A 13,890-nucleotide genomic window follows, 5' to 3' on the forward strand; every position below is an offset into this window, starting at 1 on the left:
CAAAATCTGGATTTTGCATATAACTAACATCACATAACTGAGCTTTAAATAACTTTGTGAATGAATAAAGATTGCCTTAACTCACGAGCAAGTAACTTCCTGGAGACAGCATGTTTGGACTGATCTGCTCAATGATCATGCTTTGGGAGCAAGTAATAATGAGGACTTCGGAAGATTGCAGATGAACATAGAACCCCTACAGTGTGCAAGCAGGCCATTTGGCCCATCAGGTCCACACCACCCTGAGCATCCCACCTAGACCCACACTCCCACCTGTCCCTGTAACCCTGCATTTCCCATGGCTTATTCAGCTAGCCTGCACAATCTGAAATACTATGAGGCAATTTAGCATGACCAATCCACCTAATGTGCACATCTTTGGACTATGGGAGGAATCCAGAGCACCTGGAGGAAATCCATGCGGTCATGAGGAGAATATGCAAACTCTCCACAGACACTCGTCTGAGTCTGTAATCAAACCTGGGTCCCTGGTGCTGTGAGGCAGCAGTGATCATCACGGAGGCACCATGCTGCCCAACATGGCATGTGGTGATGTCTGGAATTTGTAGGGTTCCACTCATTCAGTGTTTATCCTTCAATTTAATTAATGTTTTTGGCATTCTTTGAACAAGTAATTTGAGCTCTACTGTAACAGGAGACCAGTGGATGTATCAAGCTTGGGTTTCCAGAAGGCACCTTTATATTGTTGAAGGAAACAGAAGCTAATGGCATTGGGGCTAACTTTTTGGCATGAATAATAGATTGGTTGGCTAACGGGAAGAAGAATAGAAAAAATTGGGTCATTTTCAGGCTGGCATGATGCCATGAATAATGTGCACAGAGGTTGGTGTTGGGGCCTCAACTCTTTACAGTCTACGTAAATGACTTGGTGAAGGGAGTGAAGGTATTCCAGATAAATATGCTGATGAGACACAGGTAGAAAAGTGAGTTGTGACAAAGACATAAGCAGCTTACAAAGGGACATCACAGAATCAGGGAATTGTGACAGTGCAGAAGGAGGCCATTTGGCACGTTGCAGCTCCACCACTCGCTGAATGAACATCATTACCTGTTGCAAGTTTCATTATTTTTGCCCATAACCTTGCACACTATTGCTATCAAACTATTCATCCAATGATGTGGATAGGTTAAGTGAGTGAGCAAAGATCTGGCAAATGGACTATAATGTGGGAAAGTGTGAAGTTGTCCATTTTGGCAGAAAGAGTAAAAGAAGCATGTTATCTAAATGGTGAGAGGTTGCAGAGCGCTGAGGTGCACTTTGTTCCAGGTGTTCTCATGCATGAAGTGACACAGGTCAGTGTGTATGTGCAGTGCATAATCGGGAAAGCTGATAGAATGTTATAGTTTATTGCAATGGGAATTGAATGTGAGAGTAGAGAGGTTGTACAGGGTGTTGGTAAGGCTGCATCAGGAGTAGTGTGCAGTACTGGTCACTGTACTTGCAGAAGGATGCTAATTTGCTGGGAATCGTTCAGAGAATGTTCACTAGACTGATGCCTAGAATAAATAGAATGTCTTACGAGGATAGGTCTGTACCCTTTGGTGTTGGAGGCGACATAACTGAAACATCCAAGATGTGGTGTGGATGCCCAGGTGTTTGTGGAACAATGTTTCCTCTTGTACAATCTAGAAAGTAAACTTGCTTAATTAAAGGAGGTTGGGGTGGAATCTGTTAAAAACAGAAGTGGAAATATTTTTGCCTTTGAGGGCTGAATGTCTTTGGAATTCTCTTACAGAAAAGACAGAGGATGCAGAATTCTTTTTAAGACAAAGGTAGATAAATTCTTCATTTCCAAGGGGACGAAAGATTGTTTGGGACATGCAGGAAGGTTAAAATGAAGTTAGCCATGATTTTATTGAATGCTGGAGCTAGATTCATTAATGATTGTTTATGCCTACTAGTTTTGGTGTTTTCTCACAAATTGAAGCACCATTTCTACATCTACAAACCCGTCAATAACATAGCAATTCTCCTTCAAGGCCTTCTCTAAATCAACAAACTCACCATTATAGATGGGTAGAACCTCTCCATTCTGATGTTTGAATAAATTTGTTTGCACCTTCTCTGATGCACTCATACTTTTTACATAATATGGAGACTAGAACTGAGCATAGTACTCCACTGTGATCTAAGCAAAGTTCTGCACAGTTGAATGTAATTTCTCTGACTTTCAATTCTCTATCTCTAGAATTGTAATCCAGTGCTGTGATTTGCATTTTGAAAGCTTTATTAACCTGTCTTGCTTATTTTGTTCTTTTGTCTGCCTTTATCCTTCGATCTTTTGGCTCCATTGTCCGACTTAGACACTTATTCTCTCAATATTGTATTCTTTCCTTATTATTCCAATAAAAAAAACACCATGTGTATGTTGAAATGAATTTGCCGATTTCACAACCGTTCTGCAAGTTTATTGGTTTTGTCAGTGTTTTTGCGGCTTGTAACTCCCAAATTTGGTGCCATCTGCAATCTTGCAATTTGTTTTCAGATTCCTGCATCTTCTATGTAAGTGGTTTAGGTTGATGATTCACAGTGGAATTTTACTGTCATTTGCTGGAAAACTTTATTGCTTTCATTCATGTATGTTGAACAGGTGTTGCTAAAAATCTGAATTAGTTAGGTTCCTTTAATCTGTAAACAAGCCAAGGATTTCTTAGGAGTACAAAAGCTGACGTTTTGGGCCTAGCTTTTGTGCTCCTAAGATGCTGCTTGGTCTGCTGTGTTCATCCAGCTCCACAGTTATCTCGGATTCTCCCGCATCTGCAGTTCCCATTATCTCTGACTTCTCAGAAGTAATTGGGCAAAGTAAATGTTGGGATAAAGGAAACGTTAGAAAATATGGTTAGTTTTAAGAAGGGCCTTAATTGCAGGTGTATTGGGATTTTCTTTGTTTATTCTTTCTTGGGGTATGGGCACTGCTGGCTGGGCCAGCTTCTGTCGAATTGGGTGCCTTGCTCATCCACATCACTGCAGACCTAGAGTCACATGTATTCTTGAAACTGCCAAAATGGAAGGTTTCTTGGTTAAGAGCATTTGTGGACAAGATGGGTTTTACAACACTTGATGGTAGAAATACAAGTATTACTGACAAGTTTTTAATTCCAGATTTATTAGTTGAATTTAAGTTCCACTACCTGACGTGGTGGGATGTCAACATATGGCACCAGAGTATTAGCCTGGCTTCTGGATTACTCAACTTGTGATAATACCACGACAGCCCCACCTTCCCTAATAGACACAACAGAACTGGAATTTGTGGTGTGGGAGATGGTGTTAATTTTGAGAGCTGTGAGAAGTCAGTGGATTAAATCCTGTTGTGCAGTTTCTCATTTTGCATTTGTTGCTAATGTGGGCAGGGAAAACTTTTCCCACTAGGGGAGAGAGTAAAATGAAATCTGATAAGATGGTTGACTTGGTGGTATATTATAATTTATTAAATTTGAGCATTGACAACATGTAGAAGCTGAAATAACCGGAAATGCTGCAGGACATGGATATATTTTGCATGTGGTTGTCAAATCTGGGGGTCAGTAGATGCAAGGCCTGGATGCAAACTATTCACATGATACTTCGCAAAATGAAAGATTTCAGTACAAATTGTTAAAACTAATTCTGACAAATTTAATTGGTCTTGTTCCCTTAAGAACCAAAAGTTAATGCTGAACTCTCCCTGAAATGAGAGGTATCCATTTGCCAAGTAACATTTACACCACCCAAATGCCAGGCAATGACCATCTTCAATAAGGGATGACCTAGCCACTGCATCTTGACATCAAACATCGTTACCATCACTGAAACTGTCATGATCAACATCCCTATAGTTACCATTGACCAGAAACTCAACTGGACTGGCCACATAAACAGTGGCTGCAAGAGCATGTGAAAGACTAGGAGTATCATGTGAGTGACTTATCACCTGACTCCCCAAAACCTGTCCACCATCGACAAAGCGCAAGTCAGGAGTCAGATGAAATACCCCTCATTTGCCTGGATGATTGCAGCCCTAACAATATTCAAGAAGGTTGACACCATCCAGGACAAAGCAACCCAATTTTTGCACCATATCTACAAGCATCTGCTCCCTCGACTGACGCTCAAGAGCAGCAGTGTGTAATGTCTCCAAGATGCGCTACAGAAATTCATCCAAGATCTTTGGATAGATCCTTCCAAACCCACAGCCAGTTTGATCTCTTAAGGATGAGGGCTGCAGCTGCTTGGGAACACCCCCCTGCAAGTTTCCCTCCAAGCCACTCCTCATCCAGATTTGGGAAAAATATTGCTGTTGTTTCACTGTTGCTGAGTAAGAATCCTAGAATTTCCTCCTTGTCAGCCTGATGGGTGTACCTAGAGGATATGCAACTGCTGCAGTTCAAGAACGTCACTCACCACATTCTCAAGGATATAAATGGTGTCCAGGCGGCAATACCAATTTCTCTGGAGTGAATAAACTTTGAAAAGTTAGGATCAGAGTGCTGAAAGATTGATAATATATTAATTCCTAAGGAAGTGAATGTGGGATACCTATGTGTATTGTTTAAACTTCTTTATGTACCAACTATGTTCTCATCAATATTAAACCTGGGAAATAACCGGATATCTTGCATGCCCTCCTTAAACTGCTTTTTGTGCTGCACATTTACATCCTTTCCAGATTTTTCGAGCTTAATTATTTATTTCAATTAATTATTGTCAAAGATGTCAGGGAGTTCTTGGAACTCTGCATAATTGTGCACTTTTTTGCAAATTACAGTTTCTTTGTGAAGGGATTCATATATTTAAATTAATGCTCAGTGGTCAATAAATCCGTTTTACTTGGGGGTGGTGATGTTGCTGGGGTGGATTTAAAATAAATATCCCATAAAACATGAGTGACTTTTGAAGCAAGTCTGCATGAGGAGGGATGGTGGATGGAAGAAGTACACCCATTATTTACACCACAAGGCAATCTATTTCCAACTATTGGGAACTGTTAATCAGCCAATTGGTAGCAATAAATCACTTTTTGTTTCTGGTATCAATCCTTCATTCTAATAATGGGTTACTTTATTCATGATTGTGGAGGCATACTCCAAATGTGAATTAGTTCAGTTATTCTTTATCAACAAATTTACAAAGCACTTTTCCAAAGCATTGCCTCAGCTATTGTTTCTTGAATGCTATAACTCACTTTCTTTATCTCGAAGTGGACATGGTGATCTGTTCTGAGGTGGCCAGATGTTAGGTAGGAAGGAGAAGAGCAGTGATGTATATTTCCTTGTGTGGTGTGGATGCATTTCCATTCTGTCTGTCTTGATGATCTGTGGCAACCATCGTAGATTGGAATAATGTGTTATGTTTAATCTTTTGCAGTGTTGTGCTGATTGTTCAACCTGCTGGAGTGGTATCTGAAATTTTAGCCCTCTCCAGCCTGTAGTTCAGAATATCAGCCTTGGGTGATAGGAGTTTTGAAAGATTTCTGGTAACACTTTGAATTATATGTTGAAAACAAAGTCCAAACGATTGAAACCAAAGCCATTTGTTCAAAAAATATCATTCTTAAGCAACCAGGATAATGCAAGCAAAAATTGGATTTAGTTAGTGTGAGGAGTCCTGCTTATTTATCAACTGCAGTTTCTTCTCCGTTTCATCTGTAAGAAGATGTAGCTTGCACCTTTGGGGTTTAGTTTTGTAGTACATTTCACTGTCAATCACTGACGTTCCATTTTGTTGATTCTATAGATTCTGGGTGGAGAGGGCCGTGTGTACAAATGCCTTTTCAACCACAAGTTTGAAGAAGCCATGAGTGATAAGGTAAGTGTCTAATTCAAGGGGTCCTATCACTGATTTACTTGAATACTGTTGTATCCTGATTTTGCTTTGAAAAATAATTTTAGCAATTAATTTTTCTTTCTACTGAGCAAATATATCGTCGCTGGTTCAATGTATTTCGTAGCTAGTTCTGACTTTCATATTTTGTATAGATTGCAGCCACTCTTTCTGTATTCTCAGCCCAAATTGGGCACTCTGTTTCTTTGGTTTTGCTGTGCATCTAATGTTTGTATTTGAATTGTAATATTCACTGACTGCATATGTGTCTCACTTATCTTTTCAATCCTACCACAGTGAAATCCTTTGCCATTTTTTTATTGCACTTTGAAGGTTGTTGTTTGTTTTGTATTTTCTTTGAATGTGTTATTGAGATGAAATGCATGATCCTTCAGTACTTACCAGGTTGGATGTACATCTGTGCTATTGACTCAATAATAACTGACGACAAAATTATTTTGTATTGTGCACTCTGGTGTATTTAGAAAACCAACTTCTGAGTTGGAATAGTCCTTGAGAATAGAATATTGTGTTTCTTGGAGAAGGTTGAGCAGTGAAGTTACCCTGTTTGAAAGTCAACAATTATGTGGCCAAATTTAGTGTTATTTGTGGGAATGACTTATGCAAGTTTTTCCTCTAACATAGTGGTATTCACCTTTGACTCAGCTGCCTATAGTATATCCAATTGCTGTATAAGTTAGTAGCTGCTCTGGATAACTGAATTATTTCTTTTGCTACTTGGCTGCATAATTTTTAAGTGATTGGATTTATGCTTAGCCAGATACATCCATATATGCTTCCCTTTTTTGTGTATTTAAAGATGTGGGGAATATCTACCAGCTTAGAGTTCTTTGTAGAAATATAGATAAGTAACTATAGTATAGTGTATATGTATATGTTACCATAGTACCAGAAGACCGGAGGGGCTACTCTTTCGTTAGAGATTACTGGTGGTGTTTTAACCTGAAGATCACCCCTCAGGCAAAAAGTGAAGTTGAGAAGGCAGGATCTCCATGGTGACCTCAACTGAGATGGGAATTGAATCTGCGCTATTGGTATCACTCTGTCATCCCATCTGTCCAGCCAGCTAAGCTAACTGACTGGAGATTAGCAGTTGTTAATATTGCAATTGTTACAGAAACATTAAATTCATACTGTTCTGAATGTGGCCAAGTTGTTAAAGAAATGAAAAGCACATGGGCTTTGCTAGTAATATGTCTGCATAGTTGCTGCTTGCCACATTTATATGTGCCACGTTTTAAATGCTGGGCAGTGTTGCCCTACGTGACCATTGTTCAAGTTCAAACTCCCCACAATTGTAGAGCTTAGTTGAATGCTTGGTTCAAGGAGAACATCAAAGATTAATTTACAAAATAACAGGCAAACACAGCATGAAAATTTTAGTACTTATTATTTGAACTTATGTTAAAATAAGCACGCATGATTAAACCTGATTTAAAGCTAGGTATTCCCATCTATCTACCTGTCCTGATGCTCAGTACAATCCAGATTTTAAACGAAAATCTCCTTATCAGCAAACCTAGTATCTCAGCAGTCCCTTTTGATCCTTTTCTATTCAAGCTTACTTGTACTTAGTTCTATTGATAAAGGTTAAGTACCTGGATCATGAGGGGCCAGTGGCAGGGCTAGGCAGCATTTATTGTCCATCCCTAATTGCCCAGAGGGCAGTTAAGAGTCAACCACATTTCTGTGGGAGTCACATGTAGGCCAGAACAGGTAAGGATGGCCGTTTCCTTCCCTAAAGGCCATTAGTGGACCTGTTTGTTTGTTTGTTTTGTTTTATTCCAGCAGTCAGTTCATGGTCATCATTGGATTCTTAATTCCAGATATTTTATCTGCCATGGTGGGACTCGAACTCGAGTTACCAGAATCTGGATCTCTGGATTAACAGTCTAGGGAAAATACCTCTGGGCCATTGCCTCCCCTGCTCTGACATTCAGTAAAATCCTGACTGATTTGATTGTGTTCCAAATTCCACACTCCCACCTATTCCCACTTGATTCCTTTGCCAAATAACTTCATCTTAAAGATATTCAATGACACTACCTCCACTGCCATGTGCTCCAAAGACACAATCCTCTAAGGTAAAAAGCAGTCCACTCATATCTGTCCTAAAAGGGCAACATGAATTTTAAAGCAGTGTCCCCTAGTTTTGAACATTGACAAAAGGAAATATCCTTTCCATGTGCACCTTGTCAAGACCAATCAAGTTCATACAAACTTCAATCAGATCACTCTTCACTCTTCCAATTAACCAAATCAAACTGAACAGATTCCTTCTAAGATAACCCACTCATTCCAGTTATTAATCTTATAAAACTCTCCTGAACTGTCTCCAGAACACTTACCATTGTCCTTAATTAAGGAGACCAAGCTGCACACAATATCAGAGATTCGGTCTGAGCAGTGCCTTGTACAACTACAACATACCATCCTCACTCTCATGTTCAATTCCTCTCACAATAAAGGATGGCATTCTGTTAGCTGCCTTAATCACTGGCTGGACCTGCATGCAATATGTTATGCCTTTTGCTGTGCACTAGAGCACCTAAGTGCCTTTGCACGGCAGAATTCTGCACTTGTTCAACCTGTTCGGATGTGTTACGACAGCCTTCGGTGGTAATCACATCGCAGATGCCAATGTGTCACACAACCCCAAGATGCTAGATGAAGACTTCTCTAGAATTTAAACCAAGGACCTCTCAAGTATTGCATACCCCAAAATAATAATACATCTTTATTATCAACCTGCTTGACATATCGTGACACATCTGAGGTACTTAGGACTCCACCTTCTGGTTTTAATGTAGTGACACTGCCATGTGTGACAAGACTTCGGCCCTTTGTGCAGTCGAATAAACAATCGATGATCTCCACCCCTTAATCTTTAAATGTTACAATATAATTGACAGAATATTACCGTTGAAAGATTTGCAAGCCCTGTTCTTTGCACGTGTCCACGATTCTGTCTTCTAAGTGGTAGATGTCACAGGTTAGAAGATGCTGTCAAAGGAGCCTTGGCAAGTTGCTGCGTTCCACTTTTGTAGATATATAAATGTTTAAGGTAGTGGATAGGGTGCCAATCAAATGGGCTGGTTTATTTTGGATGTTGTTGAGCTGCTTGAATATTTTTGGTGTCATGTTCGTTCAGTATGTGAAGAGTCTCCCATCATACTTTGTGCCTTCTAGATGGTGGAATGACTTTGGAAGTTGGGAGGTGAATTACTTACTGTAGACTACGTAGACCTCTGGCCTTCTCTTGCTGTTATTTAAATGGCTGGTCCAGAATGTGAGTTATCCAAGGGCTAAAACAGAGCAACAGATCATCAAAAATGCTCAGTATTGCAGGATTCAAAGAGCAATTTTAACATGAGCCAAAGTGGGACCAAAACACACGCAGTCTGCTGTCCAGTACAAATTGTTTCTAACATCAAAACAAAAAGTGCCAAACACTAATCTGAAACTACCTTGAAGCATTGCAATAGATTTTAAAGAAATGCTGCAATTTTACAGTAATAAATTGCCATAACCAAAAAACTGCAGAAGAATACCTACTAACCCCATCTGTAGAGTGAGGAAAGTATAAGATGAGTCAATGCTATTAGAAATGTAATTTTCTAATTAACTGAAATCTACAAATCATGCTAAATTGAGCAGCAGGTCACAACTTCATCTTTGTGAGGCTGTTCAAACATTAACAAATTATTGATGCATTAAGTAATTAATTGTATCAATTCGATTATGGTAGCTTAATGATTGTTGTCGAGTCAAACAACATGGAATCCGACCCTTTGGTCCAACCATTCTATGTCAAGCACAATCCTAAACCCTACTTGCTCCTGTCCTGTGTATCCTCCACCACAACCCCCAAAAAAAACCAAACCTTTCCTTTTCAGGTGCTTCTGCACATGTCTTTTAAGCATTGTAATTGTACCTGCATCCACCCCTTTCTCAGGAGGTTCATTCCACACGCAAACCACCCTCTGTAATTTAAAAAATAATTTGCTCCTTTATATCTTAAACCTCTCTCCTCTCAGGTTAAAAAGTGCTTCCTCGTCTTGAAATCCCCTACCCAAGGGAAAAGACAATACCATTAGCTCTATCGAAACCCCTCATTATTTTATAAACTTCTATAAGTTCACCCCTCAACCGCCTACACTCCTGTGAAAAAGTCCCAGTCTATCTTTATAACTCAAACCTTCCATACCTAGCAACATCCTGGTAAATCTCTTCTGAAGCCTGTCCAGCTTAGTAATGTCCTTCCCTTAACTGAGCAACCAGATACGGACATTGTATTCCAGAAGAGGCCTCACCACTGTCCTGTGCACCGTCAATGTAATGACCTGACTCCCCTCGTCAAAGACTAAGCAATGAAGGCACCGGCTTTTTTAACCATCCTATCTGTATGTGACACACACTTCAAAGAATTAGGTACCTGAACCACTAGGTCCCTCTGTTGTACAACACTGCCCAAGACCCTACCTTTGTTTATTGTATCAAAATACAATACCTCATTTATCCAGATTGAACTCCATCTACCATTTTTCAGCCCATTGACCCATATGATCAAGATCCCTTTTTCACTTTCTACTATGCCACCAATTTTGGTGTCGTCCGCAAGCTTACTAACCACACCTATGTTCTTGTCCAAATCATTTATATAAATGACAAACAAAAGAGGACCTAGACTAGATCCCTGTGGTACACTGCTGGTTGCAGCCCTCCAGTCTGAAAAAGCATTCTCCACACCATGCTCTGTTTCCTGCTGTTAAGCCAATTATGTATCCATTTGACAAGCGCACCCTGAATCCTTTGTGACATAATAATTATTACTCATTAGTCTGCCATGCAGTGCCTTTTCAAAAAGCTTTACTAAAGTGCACATAAACAATAACTGCTGCCTTGCCTCGTCAATCTTTTTGGTAACTTCCTCAAAGCACTCCACGAATATGGGACACAACTTTCCTTGCACAAAACCAACAATCCATAACCAATTTTTGCCCCTCTAAATATCCATAAATCCTACCTTATGTAATCACCTTCAACAATTTACCCACAACCAAAGTCAGACTCGCAGGTCTGTAGTTCCTTACAAAGGTACAACATTAACCATCCTCCAGTCATCAGACTTCTCACCATAGTTATGTGTGATGCAGATATTTCTGCAAGGGGTCTCGTAATTTTCACCTTTACTTCCCACAACGTTAGATCAGGTCCCAGAGATTTATCCACCTTTACATTCTCTAAGACCTCCTGAACTTCTCCTTCTGTAGAGTGAACTGTTTTTAAAGCATCAGAATTTAATTCTGCATTCTTTAGCCTCCATTTCTTTCTCCACTGTAAAAACTGACGCTAATTCTTCATTTAGTATTTCTCCGGTCACCTGGGGTTCAACACAGAAATGACCTTGATTTTTAAGGGGTCCTATCCCCTCTCTCATTACCCTCTTGGTCTTAATGTATTTGTGGAATCTCTGGATTACCCTTCACTTTATCTGCCAATGCTAATTCAGACCCCCTCCTTGCCTTTGCCTTCCTTTTTTCTCTCTTAAAAATGCATCGACTCTCTTTATATTGATATGAGACATTCAGCTGAACCAAGTTGTAGTGAATAAGTTATCCAGACGACAGGGCAGTGATCCGGAGATGAATCACTTTTTACAAAAGCAGCAATCAAATTTAAACCTTAGTTATAAATTCTGGAATTAAAAACCTAGTATCTATAATTGTGAGTGTGAATATGTTGCAAAAATCTGCTTGTCTATTAGGGAAGAATATCTGCCATCCTTGCCAATTCTGGCCTTTGGAAGACTGCCTAACTTGCTTCTGATATTGTCTAGTAAGCCATTCAGTTGTATTAAATTGCTAGGAAAATGTGAGTCAGAGTCATACAACACTGAACAGACCCTTCAGTGCAACTTATCCATGCCGACCAAGTCTCCCAATCTAAACTAGTCCCATTTGCCTGCATTTTCCCCATCACTTGACAAACCGTAGCTATTTGTGTGCCTGTCCAAAGGCACCAGATTACAAACAGGCATTTCCAGCAACTGTTACCCCCTACTCACTGCTGACGTACATGGTTCCACACATTGCAACACTTGGTTTTGTGCACACATTGGTAATACTCATAATGGCAAAACCATACTGAGGCATTGACGATTCAGTGGAGATGCATTGTTGCTACATTAAGAGAATTTTACTGTTTAGAAAATGCTGCATTTATAAAGCATTGTCATAGAATTTTTTTGAACATTTTTTATGTAACACGAATCGCTAACTGTAAAATTTAGATGAAGGTAAATAGAGGACATTCATTAGTTAAGCACTTAAAACAATATGCTTGTTACATTGGTAAAGGGAGTTCGCTGAGGAGTTGTACATTTGTAATATTTCCCTTTGTGAATAAAGCTTAACTGAGTAAAGATTGATTTCTGGTCTCTTCACCAAATAGCTGCTTGAAGTTTAACACTTGTTTTTCAAGTTGGAACACAGACCACAAAGTTAGAAAAATGCAATTATTCCAGTAAGGTTTTAAATACTATAGCTGCTGAAAATCTGTCTTGTTTTGCTTTTTAACTAGAAAAAAAAAATTGCTAATGGGTACATTGGTTTCAGGCCTTGCAGTCCTGGATATTATTCGCACAGCACGCTACTTTCTGAAATTTACTGCACTATTCGGTCACAAATCTAATTCTAGCCTTGACAACTTGAACTTGTTCGTCACCTCCAACAAAACAGAGCATCCCAAAAGGCTTCATGAGAAAGAGAAAGTATCAGAAACTGATCAGGGTAAGAGTATTATGGGAGGTAGCAATGTATATGCTGAGAGATGTAACTTATTGGGTTGATTTTTTATAAGATAGTTATTGTGGTGATGTGGAAAGCTGTGTTTACTGACAGTGAAACAGGGACATGCAGATCCTTTAAAAGAGCAGTGTGAAAACTGGCACGAGAGCAATACTTGGACATCAAGCCATTGAGGAATGTTGTGAATGAGAGCGAAAATTTTGACATGAAAGCAAAATGCTGCAGCTGCTTAAAGCCTAGAAAAAAACAAGTGCTGGAAAATCTCAGCAAGTCTGGCAGTATTTGTGGATAGACAAAGCAATTAATATTTTGAGTCCAAAGACTCTTGGTCAGAGAAAAAAATTGACTTTGAGATCAAGGATTTTGAATGCACTTTCTGAAACTGGTTTGCTGTTTGTTTTCACCACCTTTCTGAAATGCTGTATCCAAAAGGGAGAGTGCTACACAGGCGATTAAATGAAGTTTAGGGCATTCAGGTGCTCAAGGAGTATTGTGTACTAAATTGCAGCACGGTGGCTCAGTGGTTAACGCTGCTGCCTCGCTGCGCCATGGACCCGTGTTCAGTTCCAGCCTTCAGCGACTGTTTGTGTGGAGTTTGTACATTCTCCCCTGTCTGTGTGGGTGTCCTCCAACAGTCCACAGATGTACTGGTTACGTGGATTGGCTGTGCTAAATTCCCCATGGTGTCTACAGTAGGAAATAGAGCTAGAAAATGGGGTGGCTCTGGATGGAATGCTGTTCAGAGCGTTGGTATGGACACTGGGCCAAATGGCCTCCTTCCACACTATAGGGATTCTGTGGATCCTGAAATTTCTCTTGAGCTTTTGCATGAGCCTGGGTTATAATGTTTTGTGGCTTAACCTGATTGTTGTCTTGCTGTTGTGGAAAAACATTATTTTCGTTTTGAGAGCTACTACAGCATGGTGATCTCTATTCTCTTTCCAGTGTCGTGAGGCTCTCACAACACGACAGAAACTGATAGTACAAGATTACAAAGTGAGTTACTCCCTGGCCAAAGCATGTAAAAATGACCTCCGGAAGTATCGGTGCAATGCAGAGAACCTGCCACGTGCTCGAGAGGCTCGGCTTTCCTATTTGTTGCTCTGTTTGGAATCTTCTGTGCATCGAGGCAAGTACTAACCATTGTTGGGGGGTACTGGTTTTCATTGCGGTGTGTGCTCGGAATCTAGAATATTAACTATTGACTGTATTTGTAGATTGCATTGGAGTTTTAAA

The 13,890-nt window shown here is 39.9% G+C and overlaps 1 protein-coding gene across 2 annotated transcripts in view; it reads left to right on the forward strand.

The window, feature by feature from the left end:
- Positions 1–13,890, forward strand: part of glg1a (golgi glycoprotein 1a) — a 126,752-nt gene that overhangs the window by 63,584 nt on the left and 49,278 nt on the right. For both annotated transcript variants that reach the window (XM_048546490.2, XM_048546491.2), the window contains exons 6-7: positions 5,738–5,809; positions 13,600–13,783. In XM_048546490.2, coding sequence (XP_048402447.1) covers positions 5,738–5,809; positions 13,600–13,783 — 256 coding nt within the window. The remainder of the gene's footprint in view (positions 1–5,737; positions 5,810–13,599; positions 13,784–13,890) is intronic.

This window comes from Stegostoma tigrinum, chromosome 16 (genome assembly GCF_030684315.1).
Source record: "Stegostoma tigrinum isolate sSteTig4 chromosome 16, sSteTig4.hap1, whole genome shotgun sequence".
NCBI classification, from domain to species: Eukaryota; Metazoa; Chordata; class Chondrichthyes; order Orectolobiformes; family Stegostomatidae; genus Stegostoma; species Stegostoma tigrinum.